The sequence below is a fragment of the Lissotriton helveticus genome, chromosome 1_2 (genome assembly GCF_964261635.1).
Source record: "Lissotriton helveticus chromosome 1_2, aLisHel1.1, whole genome shotgun sequence".
NCBI lineage: Eukaryota > Metazoa > Chordata > Amphibia > Caudata > Salamandridae > Lissotriton > Lissotriton helveticus.
The window spans coordinates 410,242,659-410,265,216 of NC_136058.1; the positions used below are offsets into that span (position 1 = coordinate 410,242,659).

The 22,558-nt window shown below is 46.2% G+C and overlaps 1 protein-coding gene across 1 annotated transcript in view; it reads left to right on the forward strand.

The window, feature by feature from the left end:
* The window catches only part of LOC144804691 (uncharacterized), a 211,245-nt gene that overhangs the window by 121,991 nt on the left and 66,696 nt on the right, over positions 1 to 22,558 (forward strand). The window contains exon 4 of the mRNA XM_078671925.1: positions 15,150 to 16,041. Coding sequence (XP_078528051.1) covers positions 15,150 to 16,041 — 892 coding nt within the window. The remainder of the gene's footprint in view (positions 1 to 15,149; positions 16,042 to 22,558) is intronic.

Sequence of the window (22,558 nt, forward strand, 5' to 3'; positions counted from 1 at the left end):
CCGAAAACCATGCTGCTGTAGCAGGAATCAACGTTAACAATGCAGTAATATCTGGAACCACAGGAAACTGTGGGATCACAATTTTATTAACCTCTCTAAGATCAATTACGAACCTATATACTGGAGGCTTTGTAGGGTCAGTTCGTTTCAAAATAGGCAGTACAGGACTATTACAGACATTACCTCTAGTCTCTTCTACAACATCTTTCTTGATCAGGTCTTGCACTATCAGTAGGAGCGCACGCTCACCTTCACTAGAGATTCTGTATTGCGGAATTCGTGGAAGTTTGACATTTGCTTTCAAAGTTACTACATAGGGTGGAATTTCCAATAGACCTACATCATTAGGACCAGTCGCCCAAAGAGTATCAGGGAGTGAACGCAGCTCTGGTGGGAGCGCATCCATCGACAAGTACATCGGAGAGATTATTCTTTTACCCAACGTAAGCTGTACTCCTGCTGGAGAACAGTACAATGTCGCGTACAGGCGTTTTAACAAGTCTAAACCAAGCAGATTTTCGTTACAACCTGTCGTCAAAATCAGGGGTGCTTTCAATTGACGGGGTCCAACAGAAATAGACAAAGGACCAGAAACAGGGTTGTGAACAGGGGCGCCCGAAAAACCTACTGAAACGTTTGTTGAGCCAGACAAAGGTGCGCCAGGGAGTTTTGCATGTATGATAGAACTTTTTGCTGCACCAGTATCCAACAGAAACGGTTCGACTATACCTGATGTTGCTACCGCGACATAAGGCCCACTCTGATCTACTGGTACTGATACTACTCCCTCTCTTTGTCCATGGCTGTCCTAGTATTCACTTTGCTGACCTTCCTCACTAGCTTCATAATAGTCTTCAACATGATACTGTGGAGACCTATTCTGTTGGGCAGATTGTCCATTACGCTGGTCGAAATAATTAGAGGGGCGATCACTTGTCTGTGGAGGCATAGCACCTCGTCCTCGACCTCTAGAGTTCTGCATAGAACTACCACGACCTCTCTGAGCGGCCGCATCATTATTTTGCGCCCGAACTGGACAATCACTTTTGTAATGACCTTCCTTTTTGCAATAAGCACATTGATTCCATTGGTATTGTGGCCTTTGAAAATTATAATCCGTTCTTTGATATGACCCTTGCTGCATATTAGTTTGATTCATGCGAGGCGGATAAGCTTGCTGTAAAAGTACTTTAGTTTTTAAATCTTTCGTCTTTTTATCTGATTTTTCCTTCTCTTCTTTATCCCTATTTTCGTAGTACTGAGCAGTCGCAAGTATTTGCGCAGTCGTAGAGACAGCCCACGCACTTTCAGAATTCTTTAATTTACCACTAAGTTCTGGCAACAGATTGTGCACAAATTTATCAACAAATAATCTCTGGCCCCCTTCTGTGCTCATATCCTGACCACTATGATCTACGAAAGTCTCTTCGAATCTTGTGAAAAAGTCGGAGACGCTTTCGTCTTTCTTTTGTTTGCATGCGGACAATTTATCCCAGTTAACGCGTAATGCAGGCATTAAGGTTTTCATTAAATCGATTATTCTACCAGGCAAGTTAGCAATTAAAGGTTCAGGTTTGGAACCACCTATTTGTTGACCATCCGCTGCAGTTATAGCTGCCCAGTCACCACCTAGGGCAGCTGGATGATTCTCTTTACGAATTTTAGCCCAAATTGGTTGCGGTACTACGTTACCAAATAGCAGATCTATGTCAGCAAGATTCAATACACAAGCGTCAACTGTTTGAGCCAACTCTTTGTAGTACCCTGCAGGATTTTTACGCGGATCTGGCAAGGCCTGTTTTACGGCTAACACTTCAGCTCGTTTCCATGGAATATGTATCCATACTCTCTGGAATTGGGCCGGAGCGGCTGCAATACCAAGCGGTGCATTAGCTTGCACAGCTTCGCGCCAAATTGGTGGAACCTCTCTCATTGGATATTGACGATTTCGTTTCGTACTACGTTTCTCTAACTCTCTCGGTGAAAGAAGGGATGAATCGGATCTATAACTTAAAATTAGTTCCATCGCTTCTTTTATATTTTGACCAACTATCATACCTGTAGCAAACTCTTTCTGAACATTAATTAATTCTCCTAAATTAGATTCAGGGTCATCCTCTTCCAATTCCTCACGTAGAAGGAAACACATTTCATCGAACACATATCGTTGTGTCGGTTCGTTCCATTGCATAAATGTATCTAATACATTTTGTACATTATATCTTCCCACTTTTGAAACCCATCTAAGGGCAGTGGAATCTAGTATTCCTCTTTCTTCAGTACTGGGAAGCTGACTACGTCTCTGCACAGAGTCAGAGGTAGGAGTCTTAATCAGAGTTTTATAGAAGGGAGATAGAATATTAGAGACAGAATCAGTGATTCTTCGACGAACCGAAATCGGAGTCATAATACTTGCTGAGGCAGTGAATAGAGTAGTAGTTGGAATAGATAGATCAGGAACAGTAGGAGTAGCAGGCAAGATAGCTTGTGAAGTAGCAGGTGTGAGTGACACAGGCATAGGAACAGAAGCCGGCAACCCTAGAAGAGGGGTTGTCGAAGGAACATTAATATTGGCCACAGGAGGTACAGGAACTAGATTCAGGGGAGCGGGAACAGGGACACCAGGTTGTCCAGCAACCGGTAATTGAACATTCGGTATAGGTGGAGCCGTAGCACCCTGTGCATACGGTGGGGGTGATCGTAACAAGTAAGACAACAGGGGATCCTTTTCAGGGTCCTCTACTATCTTAGCCGTACTCGATGGCAAAGCAGGATAGCACTTGTCTATCGCTAAATTACGCTCTCTATCGGCTACCTCCATCGCTTTCTCAGACTCGTTGAGTTGCAGCTGCCTAGCAGACTGTTCTAAAGTCAACTCTTGCTCTTTTTGTTCTTTCTTCAACTTTTTAATTTCTCTCTGTTTAGATTCTTTTCGCCAATAACGGAAAGAATCAAACATTGCCGGCCGGGCTTTCTTCTTAAACAACCTTCTTTCTAGATTATCGAGAACTTCAGGTTCGAAACTACCATGTAGTGGCCAACTAAGGACACCGTCTTTCTCTGTGTAGCGGATCCATACCTCATTATAAGAGATAGGGCCCACACCAAATTTGCAATATAGATCATAAAGGGGAGTTCCAATCGGAGGAACCAAACACGAGTCCTCCAACCGGGAATCACTGTTGCAACTAAAACAAGACAACATACAATTTTTCCGACTTACCATTTTATAATCCGGAACACAAGACAAACAAGACACAAACAGAAAAAAATGCGCACTCGACCCACGAACTTAGGCCTACCAGAACTGACAAATGTATCGATACCTGAACTGAACAGAATGATTATCGTAACCAGAATAACCAGTGATAACCTTACAGGACTGAACTGAACTGAGAACTAAAAGGATTATCCAAACAGGAGCAATCCTCACAAAATATTTAACTAGCAACCACTGAATACTTAACTGAGGCACTGAAGACGTCACCAAGGAGAAACCCGTCACGTTTCGCCGTACTGAGGACTGCACCTCGGGTCCAAGACAGGGCGACGGTCAAGGCAACGGAGCACTGCAGCCGTCTGAACGGGAACCCTCGTGGAAGAGGACGTCGGGGCCACTTTTGCGATATGCCGGGATCGATGAAGTGGGGCGCCTCCCTCTGAAATCTTCACACGAAGCTCCTCGAACTCTTCAGGCTTTTGGACCGGTACCGAATGACGTCGCCCCACGTTGGGCGCCAAATGGAGTTCTGGACTTTTTCTTGTTCCGTCCAGAGGTGTCAGGGACAACACCCAAAGACCCCGGAGTTCAACCTGTCTTGGTACACAAACAAACAGAAACACGGGCTTCTCGATGGTGGCGTCAAAGACCAAAGGTTTATTACTGCAGGGACACAGAAGTCACAGAAACTACACATGGGCAGTATCTAGGAGCCTGTTCGATTTGTACAAAGAGGATTGCTTCTTATATACTAAATATTGGGCTTCAGGCAAATTCTTTACATGTTACCACAGTTCTAAACATTCGTGTCTTAAACAATAAATATTTGGCGTTGCACAGGAATCGTCAACAGTATCTGATGTCAAAACATTACGAATGAGGGGTTCCCACTAGTCCATCATACTCCCATGTCAATTCTTCATTCAAGACCCGGACCGCCTCATCGTAAATTTCGTTACCTCCCCCTAATAAAGGCCCAGAAGGAAAGGAGCATAGCCAGGTGTGGAAGATAGAAAGACAGGATAAGAAATGTTTGTGGGTCGTAAATGGGCACGGTTACCAGCTTCGGCCGCCTAATCATGATCAGGCCAACGAACACAAGAACCAGTATAGCAGGACTGGCCTCAGGCTGGGGAGGCAGTTCTTGCCGAGTCATGCTGCTACAGCGTTGCTGGCCTAAGGTGCACGTGTCACTAGCAAGGTGAATTGCCGGTTAAAGCCTACGTGTCCTTAAATGAAAAAGAGATCATTGCGTGTCCATTGACTATGTAAGGGCAAGGAAAACAAAATGGCTTCCGTGATCTAAGATGGGTGCCATGGGTAAATCATAAATGTGTTGGTAACAGGAGTGCTCTTGCTCGTAGCATAGCGAAAACATCAGGATATACTAAATGGATCATTTGCGGTTCACTGATACCAAAATTATGTATATAAGACAATGTTATGAACACGAGTAAAATCGCCACGGAACCTCAGTGCTCTGCTGCTGGTCCTCCTCAAAGGGCAGGGAGACTTCTTCCAGACAAGGCTCTCTCCTCCTCCCTCTCATCAGACAGGCAGCTCACAGGGCCACTGCTCAGGCAATAGATTCATCCCGGAAGACTTGCAGAAACCAGGCAATGTGCCCTCGCCTACGGGGGAGTCACTATCAGTGATACTTATCTTGAAACAGCAGCTCTTCGTGTCGGGCAGTAAAGCAACTTGAGTTACAACAAAGCCCATATGATTGCGACCCACTTTTCTGTAGTATTTTCAGACCCTGAATGCTTATTCCCTGTCTGGGTTTACTGGTTTCCCTGGTTGCATTTCATCATCCATTTTCTTCTGCTGCACAAACAAGGACTTTGTGCAGGGTGATTGCTGCTCACAGCAGGTAGTGATGATGATGCCTCCATGTGGGAATACTTACAACATGAGCACAGTAAGTGTGAACCTTCTAAAAGGCGGTCCTGACTCCATCCCTCCACCCTTGTGTCCATAGTTACACCCTTCTCGTCTGGATTGCTGACAATATTGCCCATCTTGTGCCATGTTAGATGATGGTCAATCGAACATGGATGTAACTGGTAACAATATACTTACACATTTGAAACAATATAGAGCCCTGCTACCTTATATTATAAATACACGTCTCGAAATTCAAACGGGGATGCCAATGCGAGGTCTGGTCATGACACGTGAATGGAACTTTACCCAATGCCCTGTATGCATCGCAGCCGCCCTCTGACAAGTAAAGTGACCAGTTCAGCTGGTGACCTCTAAGAACATGGTACACTGCTACCACTACTCACTGTACATAGCCAGGGACACAGACCGTAGTCTTTGCCCCACCAACAGAGTGGTTGTAGTGTCCGTCAATGTCCCCAGAGCCAGGCTCTGGGTCTTCAAGTCAATTTTGGGCCTATTCATGCAGTGCAATCAAAGTATCTTCTGCCTGCTGAGGCCAAAATGAAATCAGGATACCAGAGTCACTTGCAGTTCCGTCTCTCAAGGCAAGGGTGCACTGGCTTTGGCCGAGGTGGGGGAAAGGGTGACCAAGCAGGGCTTAGCCAGTCTATATTGTTGTCTTCCCCTAATATAATTAGCCTCTGATATTTCATTTATTTATGTTAACCTTCATTTATAAAATTACAAAAAAATGCAGCAGAACTTTGAGCTGTATGAGGGTCCTACCAATCAGGGAGGAGTGGTAGGAGTTGTAATATAATATACACATCTAAAATGAAAAGAAAATGCAAGTTAAACTATTCTGTATGAAGTGGTCAATTGCGTAGTGTTACAATTTCTGATGCCTTCATCTCAAACTGAAGGGTCGCTAATTTGAATCCTGGTTGGTGCACTAGGGAATAGTGACTTGTATATTTACAGTGCTATGACAGCCCTGCCTGTGAGAGACAGCACTTTGAATAGGAAAGCCAATAGTTTAAAGAAAGAATTAAACAAAATATAAAATACGCTACACAAATTATAGGATGGGCTGGAGAGAGTATAAGATCAGTTGCGCTTTATTTGCAAAAAGGTAGAACGTGTAAATGCTTACTGTGCTATCAGATGTTACATTTTTAGTATCTGCAATCATACTGTAGCTAGTGTTGACCTTTTTTTTAGGTTGCATGCAGCCTACATAGAGAAAATGGCCCTGCCGGGGCGCTCTCCGCTGCGCCTAACCAATCACAAAGCGTTGTGATTGGATTAGGGGAGAAGGAAGAAGGAGGCTGCCTAAAAGGGCGCCAGGACTCCGGAGCAAGCAGGAGCTGAGGCGGAGGCGCGTGATGCGGTCCCGGAGGAAGCAGGTACGTTTTTTTTATTTTATATAGTTAAGATACTGATAGATTACCCCCCGGCGTATTATGGAACCCTATCATTGAAAACAATTAGGCTATAGATCAACAGCAGGGGTCCTCTTTGATTGACAGTGCATGGTAGCACTGTTTGCATAAATTTGCGTATTAATATGTCAAGGTTCTTACGTATAGTGTCACCATCGTTTCTCAGGCTGACAAAACCAAAAGCGATCTCTGTTAACAAGCAAGATGCTATCACGGTTTTCCAGCGTACCTTATCCTCCGACGCATTTTGTAGAGAAGGCTTGTGCAGTGGCGTAACGAAAGTGGAAGGGGCAAGGTTCACAGAGGGGCCCCCCTCCAGGTTTAATCTGGAGCTCTCCGGCGTGAGTACAGTACTGAGGGGGCTGTGGGGGACGTGGGGGCCTGTGTTACGTCCCTGGGCTTGTGTCTTTGCTAACTATTCAGGAACTTTCATAACCGTATAGCCACGTAACAGTTGAGCTGAAAAAGACACTGGAATAAAAAGAAGATGGCGTTTTCCAAAGTGGAGTATTGGTTAATAAAGATAGTCTGTGAGACTCAAACACGGTGCACATAAAGCCGCCCACCCAGGGTAGACGATACGGTTGTATCAATGTCTAGTGCAGTTATCTGCATCAACAACGTTCTTTACTAAGCTCTCAACTGTGGATAACCGTTAGCATCCTAAATCCCGCAGTCTCTGCACTGTAAAACCGAGCAAAACAAATCAAACTTGAATACAATATACATAGCATGTGCATATTTACTGATCTGTTGTGTCCTGCAAACGCTGTTCCATTCTGATGACAGGCTTTTTAGGAGTCATAGGAGGGATGAGTGCTGAAGTGCCTGGCCTGGCCTGCAAGAACTCTCTGCCTGTTTTCTGCTTCCCGCCGATCTGCTTGTGTTCCTGCTTGGAAATCGGCATCTCTCCTGACACAATATATTATCTGCCGTTTCAAAGATGCTGCCGTGTTTATGTTGATAATATCTTAATAGCCTCCCCTGCTTGGGAATACGATCTAAATGACCCGTCCTCCAGTCCACCCTGCCAGGGCCGTATCTGTGGACCACGGATTGTCTTCCCTGCAGTGTCGTCGACCAGATGCCAGACAAGCAGGAGGCATCTCACACTCTCACTGCCTGTTATGTGTGGCTCAGTCCTTAATCTTTACGATAGTGAACTTTATTATTATTTTCCTGCTAACAAGCTGTGTGGCTAAACTCTCATTCACAGAGGCTGCAGAGGCACCAGAAGTCCTCTGCGGGGCTTCCCGAAGAGGAACACATAACCATGGGGTCAGGCCACTTTTATCTTGGCTGTTTCCAGGTGTAGTCGCAGCAGGAAATGCGCGAAAGCAGTGGGAATCGTGAAGGTTAGTCATAAATACGAGTGTTTTCACTCCCCATCTCGTGCAAAGTGCCAGTGGGTGGGTCAGTTCAAGACTTAGGGCCAGATGTAGGTAATCCAGATTTACCGATTCTAAAATACCGAATTTTACCGATTCGGAATTTTAGAATCGGTAAATGGGATGTTGGTATTCATTTGGTAAGTATTACCGGATCGGTAAGATTCGGTAAATACAATACTGATTCGGTAAAAGGGGGAACACATTGAAGGGTGGCAGGGTGTCACTTTGACATCCTGTTGCACCCCTGAATAGTGTATGGGTGCATATGTGGCACACATACATGCCCTAAGGGCATTTATGTCTGCCACATGGCACTGTAATAATTTGCAAAAAATTGCTTCTTTTGGGTTTTTGATATTTACCACCAACTTGTAGTTGGTGGTAAATAACAAATCCTAAAATGGGAAAAGCACTCATTTGAGCGCTCCCTACATTAAGGTTTCGGTAATTTACCAAATCGGTATTTAAGAATTCGGTAATTCACCGATTCCTTAAATTACCGATTCGGTAAATTATCGAATCCTTAAATTAGGCCCCTACATCTGAAAAGCCTAATACCGGTCGGTAACGGACGAAATTCTGTAATTTCGGCCATTACCGACCATTAGGCTACCTACATCTGGCCCTTTTTTTTTAACCTAGCTACCTCATTACTCTTGGCATTCGCCCTTCTTTCAACAGACATGTATTGGAGCTGGCTGCGTGCTTAAAAGAATCACACCACAGGCTGCGTACGTACATAAGAATCATAAGTGTTTGTTTTATTAAACATCATTTTCATCTGCTATTGTGTTGTACACAATGTGAAGAGTTCATTTTTTTAAAATCGGGGCTGCATTGTAACAGGCGTTACCAAACCAGAAACAACCTTTTGTCTGCAATTGTTTAAGCAGTTCTTAGTTCATTAATTATTAACTTCTTTTGAGTGGTTGATGTATTCAACTTTGGTCTTTGAAATATAAAACGTGTGTTTGTAACTGCCTCGCAATGACGTCGGGAATAACACCAATTCATCAGAAAAACTATTCATTCATTGGCTACGATTTTGTTTCCTCACACCGAGGCTCATCTAAAAGGTGAGTGAATGGAAACTGTCAGGCCTCGTTTTTTTTAAATCATGTTTTTAAAATATTTTCTTTTGTTTGATATGGCTCTGTCTTTGAATTTGCCCCCATGCTTGTCTATGCACGCAGGAAGCCATGAAAATGGACTCTACGGGTATCACTTGTTGTGATGTAGTATGTGGGATCTGTCTCTGTGTAGCGTGTGGTAGTAGCAGAAGACCTTATCCTAATGTAGGGTGGGTGTGGGCTGTCCGTGTTTTGGTGCAGGGCATCAGTAGGAATGACGAATATGAGGCAGGAGTCCGAATAGTGGGATTACACTCTCAAATTTGCTTGAAAATGCACCATTTGCACCCTACGTAGGTGGTTCAGTCTCGCTCGGTCGCCACAGTGAAGTACAACAATTGTTTTATGCCTCACCACTTTCAAATGTCACCTGCCGCCACTGAGAGAAAGCCCAGTTACCTCTAGTTTTGAAAAGCGTCCTGCACGGGATGTTCAGATTCAGTGGTTGAATTAAACCTTGGAACAGCACTTGTAGTGTTGACTTCTGGAGACTTGTCGTGTGTGCTGAATGCGGTAGAACTGTCTCAATGCTCTACAGACTCTACAAATCCAGACTCTCCTTCATCTCAGAGCTCGAGCTCTGTGGCATGACCAGTAGAACTGCAATAAAGAAGATGACCTAGACCAGTTCTACCTCGCCCGACCTTTGAACTGATCATTGAGGAAAGAAGACCTTGCCTGGAAAGCAGATCTACACAAGGCACAGCTAATAGAAGACCTTGCATGGGAGAAAGATCTGCACAAGGCACAGCTGATAGATGACCAGCCAGGAAGGATGATCTGCACAAGGCTCAGCTGACAGAAGACCCTGCCTGGGAGAAAGATCTGCACGAGACTCAGCTGACAGAAGCCCCTGCCAGTAAGGAAGATCTGCATAAGGCACAGCTGACAGAAGTCCTGCCTGAGAGGAAGATCTGCACAAGGTGCAGCTGACAGAAGTCCTGCCTGGAAGGAAGATCTGTTCAAGGTGCAGCTGACAGAAGACCCTGCCTGGAAGGAAGATCTGCACAAGGTGCAGCTGACACAAGCCCCTGCCTGGAAGGAAGATCAGCACAAGGCGCAGCTGACAGAAGTCCCGCCTGGAAGGAAGATCTGCACAAGGCACCACTGACAGAAGTCCTGCCTGGAAGGAAGATCTGCACAAGGTGCAGCTGACAGATGTCCTGCCTGGAAGGAAGATCTGCACAAGGTGCAGCTGACAGATGTCCTGCCTGGAAAGGAAGATCTGCACAAGGCGCTGCTGACAGAAGTTCTTCCTGGCAGTGACCTCAAAGCAGTGAGAGACCCACAAACCACAAGATCCTTCGAGCCCAGCTAGCCACACTGGGCGCAATGTACATCAAAGGCCTGATTTAGATTTCAGCGGATGGTTTATTCCATCACAAATGTGACAGGTATCCTGCCCGCCCCATTAAAAATGCATTACATCCTGTGGCAATCATAATAAAGCAGACAGGATATATGTCACCTTTTTATAATGCCTTGGAGTAGTTCGCAGAGTTTTACTCTTGCAGAACTCCACGAAACTCCACACTCTGCGGACTTCCGCAAGTGGCAGAGTTTGTTAAATTGCGCTGCTCTCACTGATCTTTAGTGCCAGGAGTTTGTCCCGCATTGTAAAATCAGCATGAACGGCACTATGCGTCACGCCAGAGGGCGCTGCTGCTTTCTAATTGAGTGGCCGCTTCATCAACGAGAATAGCAGATTTTACACTCAAGTGGTCGCGACCTCCCGCAATGAGCAATCTCGCCAGGAGAACGTCTAGCGCATTATATTTTCTCACGAGCGCTCGCCACCTTACCGTTGGTGAACCGCTTGAGACATAAAACACAGTTCTGCATCACTTTGTGGAGGTTTTTGGAACTCCGCACCTGTGGCTAAAACATCGCAAGCTCCCCCGGCAGAGCGGAATTCTTCCACCACCCCTAGTTTTGAGGCAATAATCTGTTGGACAAACTCCTAACTAGGCCCTATGTCTGCAATAAGTGTTGTAGAAGAAGTGAGATCCATGGCCTAGTGACTATCAGGCCGTTATCTGACTTCTGATGAACCCCACAGAGTGAGTGGGCAGCCACCGGGCAGTAGGGGCGCGAAGGACAGGAAATTAGTAAACTTGAATATTAGAATTATGGAAAGATAGAAATGCTGCATCACCTGTGGATAACTGACACCTCCTCCCGATCTTCCAAATGCCCATCCAGTCAAAAAGTGGCATCCAGGGCCCCAAACTGACAACATTATGCCAGATGCCATGTAATGGTGGAAAAAGGGGAAAAAAAGAGTAATATGCACACATCTGCTGCGGGGATATGTCAGGTAAATTATTGGTTGTGATGGATTCTCTATAAGTACAAAATGACTGATATTGTTGAATATTAAATTATATGAATCAACGTTTGTTTGCCTTATCTGCGCTTATAATGCATAGGATGGGCTTTACAGTGAACTCCTCACTCTGATTTACACAAAAGCCCCGGAAAGAGCTGCAACTTACAGAACTTTATCTACTTTATCTACTTTAGGAAGAACTAAAGACTTGCTTTTTAAAGTTGTTTTTCGGGCCAGAACCGGGTGCTGTAAGCTGCACTAGTTTCAGGGAGATGGACAGTTGTTATGGCGAAAGGAAGCCCCCCTCAACTCACAATAATGTTTGTCTTCCAGGTACAAAGAAACCAGAAATGCTTGAACCAAGGGAGCTGTTGAAAGTGTCAAAGGTGACTTATGAACAGCGAGGTAAAGACAGGAGTTGGTATTTGAGATGATCTTAATTTAATAGGAAAGGAACGAGAAGAAGTGTGTGACTGGAGTTACTTTTGTTGTATACTTCATAAAGAGTTACTGGAAATGTTGCAGCCCAACCTGATCTATCGCTTTTTCTCAAATCTATTGTTGTTTAAATTAAATCTTGGAAAAAAAAAAAACACACAAAAGAGTAGAACAGGTTAAGATAGTGGTGTGTGACTATATCAGTGACTAGGGTACAGTGGGCTGCATATGCGAACCAATGTTGTTGGGAGTTATTGGAAAACAAAAAGCTAGTATCAATCCCATCAGACCACCCCTTAGGTGGAATATACGTCATGTGGGAATTGCTGATCAACCCATGTCTTGGCCGGCCATATAGTGCCAGTTTGGAGCTGGATGTCAGAAAACAAGCCATGATGTTTGCCAAAACAGTGGACTAGATGGTGTGCAGTGCTGAAGTGATAGTGATAAATAAAATTGACTACACTGGCTCTGAAAAAGCGTGTATACAGAAGTCCGTGTGTCAAGGGATAAAAACCGCGCCTGGTAGTATGACTACCTTCTGGCGCTTGTGCAGTACGGTCAACATGTTTCAGCCAAAGGGGAATTACCCCGGCATTCTTCAGGACCTTAAATGTGAATTAGCTACTGCAACTGTAACTACAAATGTCACGTTAGATGAAAAAACAGCGATAAGTTTACTAGGCTCAAAAACAGAGGTACCGACGGACAGAGCGGGGCCTCATGCTCCCGAGCGGTTGCCGGGTCAGGTGAGGTCTTCACCCACACAATGCTGGGAAGAAGAAATGCTTCTCTACCACCAGTGGACGTCTAACCACTAATGTTCCTGGTAGATGTGTATCCTTCTACTAGTAAACTTATCGCTATTTTTTCATCTAACGTGACATTTGTAGTTACAGTTGCAGTAGCTAATTCACATTTAAGGTCCTGAAGAATGCCGGGGTAATTCCCCTTTGGCTGAAACATGTTGACCGTACTGCACAAGCGCCAGAAGGTAGTCATACTACCAGGCGCGGTTTTTATCCCTTGACACACGGACTTCTGTATACACGCTTTTTCAGAGCCAGTGTAGTCAATTTTATTTATCACTATCACTTCAGCACTGCACACCATCTAGTCCACTGTTTTGGCAAACATCATGGCTTGTTTTCTGACATCCAGCTCCAAACTGGCACTATATGGCCGGCCAAGACATGGATTGATCAGCAATTCCCACATGACGTATATTCCACCTAAGTGGTGGTCTGATGGGATTGATACTAGCTTTTTGTTTTCCAATAACTCCCAACAACATTGGTTCGCATATGCAGCCCACTGTACCCTAGTCACTGATATAGTCACACACCACTATCTTGACCTGTTCTACTTTTTTGTGTGTTTTTCTGAATATTGGGGAGCGAGCAGACAGGTCGTTAAATATTCCCTTTTGACCCTCCACACATCATGTTTTTTTGTCACTAAATTAAATCTTGACCATATGCTTCTGTCTTAAGCTATACCTCTAAGCACTTGGGTGTTCCGTGAGCGCCCTTACTTTGCTAAGTTACTCTGTGAACATTTGTAAATCACCTCTTTTCAGACATTAATAAGATATCACCTGATCAACAGAACTTTTAGTTAAATATCTGTGTATGATGAAATATTCGGTGCTAAGTTTCAAAGGCTGTAAAGAAGAAGGGGGATATATACTAAGATTTTGCGCTATATTTGCATCACAAAAGTGGCACAAAACAGTGCAAAATCAGTTTTTCCTAATTTACTTTCAAGCAAATAATGTAAAAGTAATGTGAAGTATTGCATAGCACTGCGTCGCATTACTTTGTGCCATGGGGGCCTGCCACGGGTGGTGCATGGGTGTTCCCGTGCAACCACCCAAGGCTTCTCACGCTAAACCCAATTTACCAAATACAGTAAATTGGGTTTAGAGTGAGAAAACTGCACCCTTTTAAACTAGGTGCAAGGAAAGAGAAAAGCTTTCATTTCTCCTTCCTTTTCTGACTTTGCATGCTTGCTGCAATGTGCAACATGCATACAAAGTGGGAAAAGCTTTCCCTCGTGCCTAGGCATAGTAGTTAGTACAGGAAGGGTGTCCTTCCTGTACAAAACCTATGCTGAATTCACACACACACACCCTAGCGCTCTGGTGCTAAGGTGTGTGCATGGCGCAGGGCTGCTGTAATCAGTGCCAGCGCAAGGGGAAGGGAAGGATAGAGCCATATCTTTGAAAATATGGTGCTCTCCTGCTCCCTCCCTGTCGCGCAACGCAGTGCAGCCTCAAGCTGCATTGCGTGGAAATTTGGTAAATCTCCCCCGAAATGTCTTTTAAAACCAATTAAACATTGTGAATTCTCATTCCATTATGTTTCAATTTATTAATGTTAAATATCTTTACATCCAACAGAAAACAAGCCTCGAATGTAGGAAATCACCATCTATAATGAAGATAATGCTGTAAATCTTCAATATTAGCAGAAATAATGAGCTACAGTGGTCAGGAAAACATCAGCGCAGTCAGCGACAGAGGAACCTGCACACAAACTAACAGATCCCGGATGAAGCATTAAGGGCAGTTCAGTGATTGCCAGAGGCTGAGCTGTGCATCTCCACGCCACAAGATGAAGAAGTGACCTTCGGAAAATTAAGGCAACAACAATAACAAACCACCTCCTGTATAAACAAGTGTCCAATACCAACTTTGATCATGGGATTTGTATGGTGTGATTACCGCAGTGCTGTTTTCTAAAATGACGACAAGCCATCATTCAGTGCTCTAGGTGAATTGTAAACTCTTTCTGGCCAGACCACAGTAACCAGAGAAGAGCACAACAGAGCGGAGCCGGACAACTGACGGGTAAAGAGGACTTCTTCTATCTACAATACAATAGACTGCCCCAATTTGCGTGCATAGCCATAATCCAATCTAAAGGCACAATCACCTACAAAGACACCTTATAGTGTGGCAAATATTTGGTGGCAATTGCAATGTATTGTTAAAAAAGAAATCAAACGTGCAAAATACTGCACACAGTGATGGGCCATGTTGGCCCATCAGGAAATGCAGTCATGGGATGTAGGCAAATATATACCCGACCCGCAGACACTAACCAAGAAAGAAGAATCACACACATGCAGCAAAAGCTTTTGTTTGTCATCACCACTCAAGCTTCATCAGCACACGAACACAGGGCAAAAACCATTCAAGTGCAGTGAATGTGTCAAGAGCTTTAGTGGGTTATCAGAACTACAAATACACCAGCGAATACACACAGGGGAAAAAACATTCAAGTGCAGTGAATGTGCAAAGTGCTTTAGTCACTTATCAAATCTTCAAATTCATCAGCGAATACACACAGGGGAAAAACCATTCAAGTGCAGTGAATGTGTGAAATGCTTTAATAGGTTATCAAACCTACAAAGACACCAGCAAATACACACAGGGGAAAAAACATTCAAGTGCAGTGAATGTGCAAAGGGCTTTAGTCACTTATCAAATCTTCAAACTCATCAGCGAACACACACAGGGGAAAAACCATTCAAGTGCAGTGAATGTGTGAAGAGCTTTAGTGGGTTATCACACCTACGAAGACACCAGCAAATACACACAGGGGAAAAACCATTCAAGTGCAGTGAATGTCTGAAGAGCTTTAGTAGGTTATCAAGCCTCCAAACACATCAGCGAATACACACAGGGGAAAAACCATTCAAGTGCAGTGAATGTGTGAAGAGCTTTAGTGGGTTATCACACCTACGAAGACACCAGCAAATACACACAGGGGAAAAACCATTCAAGTGCAGTGAATGTGTGAAGAGCTTTAGTGGGTTATCAGAACTACAAAGACACCAGCAAATACACACAGGGGAAAAACCATTCAAGTGCAGTGAATGTGTGAAGAGCTTTAGTCGATTAGAAAACCTACAAAGACATCAGCGAACACACACAGGGGAAAAACCATACCAGTGCAGTGAATGTCCAAAGTGCTTTAGTCACTTATCAAACCTGCAAACACACCAGCGAATACACACAGGGGAAAAACCATTCAAGTGCAGTGAATGTGTGAAGAGCTTTAGTAGGTTATCAAGCCTCCAAACACATCAGCGAATACACACAGGGGAAAAACCATTCAAGTGCAGTGAATGTGCAAAGTGCTTTAGTCAGTTAATGCGCCTTCAAACGCATACTCAAACACACACAAGGGAAAAAACATTCAAGGGCAGTAAATGTGCAAAGTGATTTAGTCAGTTATCAAACCTCCAAACACATCAGCGAATACACACAGGGGAAAAACCATATGATTGCTGTGAATGTTGGAAGAGCTTTAGTCTGTTTTCAAACCTACGAAGACATCAACAAACACACACGGGGAAAAAAAGCCACTGAAGTGCAGTGAATGTGGAAAGAGCTTTAGTCAATTATCAGAGCTACAAAGTCATCAGCGAACACACACAGGGGGAAAATATATAAGGGCACTGAAAGAGTGAAGGGCTTTTGTCAATTTTCGATCCCACACAGCCCTCAGTCAATACACTCCTTCATTTAACTCACATGGAAATAATCCTAGAGATGCAGAGATTCCGGAGAGATCTTAAAAACATCAAAAATAATATTAACCGCTGTGAGGACATAGACAAGAGCAGAACAGTGCAGTTATTGTGAGAGGAATGAATTACGGAAAAAGATAAAATTCAAATTATGTGGGACATTGAAACACCAGATGATAGAAGACCGGACTAGCAGTAAAGAAGAAAAACAGATAATAGTATTTGCAGAATTATAGAAGTGTTTGTTTCCAGTGATTGTTCACTTCCGTACACATAGCAAATCGACATGATGCACCAGGATACACAGTGGGAGACTAGCACAATGTGGATTAAAAGAAAAGAAACATTCTTGATTTTTATTTGGTGAAGAAGAAATACAAAGAAAAACATTCAATCGCACCTGACCACACTACCTATAAAAGCAACACTGAACAATACTGGGACTAACAACGGTACTTTCAGCTAACTTGTCGGATTTTTGATAAAACCTACAAACCCAACACACCCAGAGTGGATATGTTGTCACGGCTCTGGAGATTGGAAACTTCATTGGTAAAATGTATGTATTACTATTAACAAATGCCACTGCAGTATATGTAATGAACTAAAGCGAAGCACAGGTGTTCAAGAAATAACCTATTTTTAGATATGAAAAAGTATATACCTTGTTTTTAAGCGACATTTGCTGCATCTTTTACATACTGTGTTTGGTTAATGTATCAGCTTGTGCCTCGGACCTTATAACGAAGTGTGACCTGTGGCTCCTCTCCAACTTGACTCTCCCTATTCATTTTGTGCCTTGCCAAACTCTTCTTTTTACCAGGATTGAGCCACTGTAAGCAGTAGACTCTGTTTGAAGAATGTGGTGAACTAGTGAAATCCCACATCAAAGGCATATATGGACTAGGGCAATCAGTTGCACTCCCAGCAACTCGTCTTTCACACTGATTGTCCCTTGTCCTCAAATGTTCGGAAGGATTTGTCGTATGAATGCCAGAAGTGGCAGTGACATTCATGAAGCTGAAGGTAACAGGAATGTGTGGGAGATAGAGAGGGGGAGAGATAAAGAGAGCGAGAGAGACAAAGAAAGGGGGAGAAAAAGAGAGATGGAAGGAGGGGGAACAGCAGGTGATTTGTATTCACCTAAAAATAAGCAGCTGATCGAGGAAGCCTGGGAGGCCTAGTCTGCAGTCCCCTGATGTGGATCCTCAGTGCCGGGCCCCTCCAGTTGCTTCCCCCGCTGGCGCCCCTTGGCAAAGAGCACAATGGCGAGAAGAGGAAGTGAGAGGACCCACAGGCGTCGGCAGCAGTCGTGCACCCAGCACAACAAGAAGTCTATGTACAACCGGGCAAGTGGACAGCCCGCGTGGAAGCAGTCTGTAGGCCGCAAACAGGGGAGGAGATGTACTCCAGCCAGGAGCAAAAGCAGACCTCAGGGAGAGCGCTAGCAGTACTCTCTGTGACCAGTCCCAGTTTGTGGGTCCGCGTCCATGCAGGGAGACAAGCGTGGGGCCCGGGTCACATTCAGCACAACACGTGTCCTCAATAACGGCCGTCCGGCTGTGCGTGCATCTAGTCCACCATCAGACCACAGAGCCTGCTCACCGCACCTACAGCCCCAGTCCAGCTGGCGGGCCCCTCCCCTCGTCCAGGGTCAAAGGGGGTTTTCAGCACGTTGTAGAGTGGCTCCAGCCACACAGCCTTGGGAGCACCAACAGCAGCCCCAGGGCGGACACCGCAGCCACTCCCAGTGACGCAGCCAACAAGCAGCGCGGCTGCCACACATCCGGCCGGCCAGCGGTTGAGGCCCAGGGCACAGCCCCCTCGTAGAAGGCAGACGCAGAGGCCGCACAGCAAGGCACCCCACGCCGCTCCAACCTCTCCAGAAAGACTCACAAGCAGGGCAGTCGGCACTCCGCAAATCAGAAGGCCCTCATGTGGAAGCTGGGGCCCTCTGCCTCCGCTGTGACAATGTGAGTCCGGGCGCATGTCCTCGGTTGCCTTCAGGGCAGGCAGTGATGGCAGCTGGCAACGTCCAAAAATGGAGATTTCACCCGTACCGGGGATTTGCAGCCCCGTCGTTACAGGTAGGAGACCCGAGTGGATTCCGCAAGCTGGCAGACAGCTACTGCAGCAGGGAGACTCCCAGGGTCAACGGGGATATCAGGATGACTCAAGTCCCGACTGGGAGCTCTGCTACAGTACGACCGCATGTTCAGCGACAAGCCACGCCCCCATGGGGTCCTTCACCTTATCCCCTCAGGTAATGGGTTGGATAATCCCTTGGGGGGAGTCTTGGCTCTAGACCTACACACACTTTAGGTACACTTAGAGTAGTGTTCACATAGTAGGAGTATGCTAGTTTACTGCCTTTTTATATGCGTGCATATTGGACCTGCAATGGGCAAGCCCAGCACAAAGGGGGTAGCTTGGCTCAAGTGACAAGGCAAGTGAAGGCTGTAGTGTTAAGCCGGCTCTGACCCAATAATAACTCCTTGTACATCCACACCAAGAAGAAGGACACCACACCACTGCTGTAGAAAAATACGATTCCTTTATATAAAAGTTCTTTGTTGTAAATAGGGTTGACTGGGAAAGCACATATACATTTCTTTTGGTCATACAGTTCTAATAATTAATAGTATTAATTAATAGAATAACTTCAGGAATGAGTATCACAATAAATATCACATTAAATATCAGAATAAATATCAGAATAAATATTGGTTCATTTAAATAAACAACCACATGTTTCTTCTGGTATCGCTGCCACCAATTAAATACTTTAGAATCATTACATCTGCAATACGTTTCAAATGGGAAAGATAACTCTTACAGTTTATGCTGTTTTCAATTACCAGGTATACAGCTTCTCTGAGCACAAAATAAGGTTTGGGACTCTTTAATAATCACTCAAGGCGTATGCGCGTATATCTAGAAGGCAATGAAACACAGTAAATACATCATTTGCACTCGGCGGTCCCGGGATAGGATCTCTGCTTGGCCGGTGAAGTCTATGAGCGCCTACGGGCTTTAGCACCACTTGAGCACAGGCGGCACCAGTTCAAAGTCATTAGGCTGACGAACGGGCTGCCGGAGAGGTCACACAACCTTCGCGCACAGTCAAGTAAATGCCGGTTCACAATTCCTTCACAACGCTGCATTCACTATGAGGAAACGGGCCCACCTCACATCGGCTGCAATCAAGATACGATTCAGTCGGGCACAGCACTCCTCTCATTAGCGACGGGGCTCTCAGGGGCTCCACGGACCTCCCTCCGACTTCCGCATTCAGGGTGGTTCCCGCCCACAGCTACAGCTCCCGGGTCACTGGGGAGTGGCAAAGACGCTAGTCCCGCCCAACGAAGGCCGGCCTTTCCCCGCCGCGGCGCACCACCTCACCTTCAATCTGCGCAGGAAGCGCTCTACGCTGGTGGGGCTCGGAGACGTCCGAGCTCCCCTCTAGAGGCACCTGTCGCGAAGGGGGCACAGCTGACGATCGCGGCGAACTTGCTCTCGCCTCGCGACTCGATAAATCAACCACAGTTCACCACCGGGGGGGACGGAGAGGCACACGAATCTGGCCACAGTCTTTGGGGGCAATGAGGCACTCGCTGGGCAGGCGCTGTAGGCGCTAGATCACTTCTCACGTAGCTGACTGGAACGCCAGTCAGACACAAGGCCAGCAACCCTTTGCTGCTCTACTGCCTGCGCTACCAGCCGCCTCAGGGATCAACAGGGCAGGTGTCAATCTGGTGTCAAGTCTGGAATCTCTTAATCTCCTCTTCTCTAGTCTAATCTAAAATGGCCGCCAGGGACTGGGCCTTATATAGCCAGTGCCCTGGGGTACTGGAACGAGCCAGAAGGTTCTAGAACCTTCTCTGGCTGTGACAATGACATGGCTCTCTTGAGGGGTATTTAGGACACTCACAGCCACCGTACTGGGGTTCTAGAGCAGCCATTTTGTGTACCTGAGGAAAATAAAGGAATTCCTGTCAGAAATGCGCGCCAAACAAAGGGCGCCAAAACCTCAAAAGGCCAGGGTTCATGAAGGCTCCAAGGGGAGTCACTTCACATGAGGAAAAAGGGTGTCCACCATTTTAAGTTCATTTACACAGGTTGACAACACATAAAAAGTCCTGGTAGACAAATAAAAAGCGACACATTTTTGGAGGTACAGGGGAACAAAAGAAATCATAGTGGTGAGGGGACTCTCAGAAGCAGACGGGTCTAACACGCGTCCCCCCCAGCTGAAAGTGGGGAGAGCTACCCAACCCCATGGGAGTCCTCAACACTAAGGCGGAAATACCTGGAGAGACCGTCTGCATTGGCGTGGTCAACTCCGGGCTGGTGTTCCACCCGAAAGTCCATTCCCTGTAGGGAGATAGACCACCTCAACAGTTTGGGATTTTCCCCCTTCATTTGCATGAGCCAACGAAGGAGTCGGTGGTCTGTCTGAACAAGGAAGTGTGAACCAAACAAATATGGTCGCAGCTTCTTCAGTGCCCAGACCACCACAAAGGCTTCCCGCTCGATGGTACTCCACCTCTGTTCCCGGGGAAGCAGTCTTCGTGACAGAAAGACCACGGGCTGATCCAGACCCTCTTCATTGAGTTGCGATAGCACCGCCCCAATGCCAATGTCGGATGCATCTGTCTGGACAATTAACTCTTTTGAAAAATCTGGAACCTTCAAGACTGGAGCTTTACACAATGCTTGTTTCAGAGTGTCGAAGGCTCGCTGGCAAGCCTCCGTCCAAATGACTCTCCTGGGTTGCTTTTTGTCCGTGAGTTCTGTAAGGGGTGCCACGATAGTGCCATACCCCTTCACGAATCGTCTGTAGTAACCTGTGAGGCCCAGGAAGGCTCGGACCTCAGTCTGGGTCTTGAGGGGTTTCCAGGCCATGATTGCCTCAATCTTCGCCTGAAGGGGCTGCACCGTTCCCCGGCCCACCAAGTGTCCTAAGTACACTACCGACCCCTGTCCAATCTGACATTTGCTGGCCTTGATTGTCAAGCCAGCCCGTTCCAGGGTCTGGAGAACGGCTTGCAAGTGCTGCAAGTGATCCTCCCAGCTGCTACTGAAGACAGCTATGTCATCCAAGTAAGCAGCAGAGAATGACTCCATCCCGGTGAGGATCGTGTTCACCAGCCGCTGAAAAGTGGCAGGAGCGTTCTTGAGCCCAAAGGGCATGACGCAAAACTGGTAGTGTCCATCAGGTGTGGAGAAGGCTGACCTTTCCTTGGCTCCATTAGACATGGGAATCTGCCAGTACCCTGCAGTGAGGTCAATGGTACTGAGATATTGGGCAGCTCCCAACCGGTCAATCAATTCATCCGCCCGAGGGATCGGATGAGCATCCGTTTTGGTTACCGAATTTAGTCCTCGGTAGTCCACACAGAATCTCAATTCTGGTGTGGTGCCAGGTGGGGCAGCTTTAGGAACTAACACCACTGGGCTAGACCAAGGGCTACTTAAAGGTTCGATGACTCCTAGCTCCAGCATCTTAGCTACTTCGCTTTGGATACTGGCCTTCAGCTTGTCAGACAGCCGGTAAGACTTTGACTTCACAGGTGGGCTGTCCCCTGTGTCCACGTCATGGGTACACAAGTGGGTCTTACCCGGGACAAGGGAGAACAGAGGAGCGAATGACCCCAAGACCTGGCGACATTCCTCCTGCTGCTCAGGAGTCAGGGTTGGCGAGAGTTTCACTCCGTCCACTGACCCATCCTTTTCTTGAGACGCAAAAAGGTCGGGGAGAGGCTCCGTGTCCTCTTCCTCCGATCCGTCAGTCACCATAACCAACATGATTTCGGGCCTCTCGTAGTGGGGCTTGAGGCGATTGGCATGTAACACCCGATGCGGATGCCGAGGGGTCTTTACGTCCACCAGATAGGTAGACTTGCCCTTCTTCTCCAATACCTCGTAGGGGCCTGTCCAACGATCCTGGAGGGCACTCAGCTCTCCAGGCTCCATCACCCACACCTTCTGGCCAGGCTCCAACTCCACTAGGTGAGCGTTGTGGTCATACCACGCTTTCATAACTGCCTGACTGGCTTCCAAGTTGTCAGAAGCTTGCTTCCACAACTTAGCCATTTGGCTTCGGAAGGCCAGCATGTAGTTCACCACATCCTGGGGAACTTTCCGGGGAGACTTTTCCCAGGAGTCCCTCACCAGGCTGA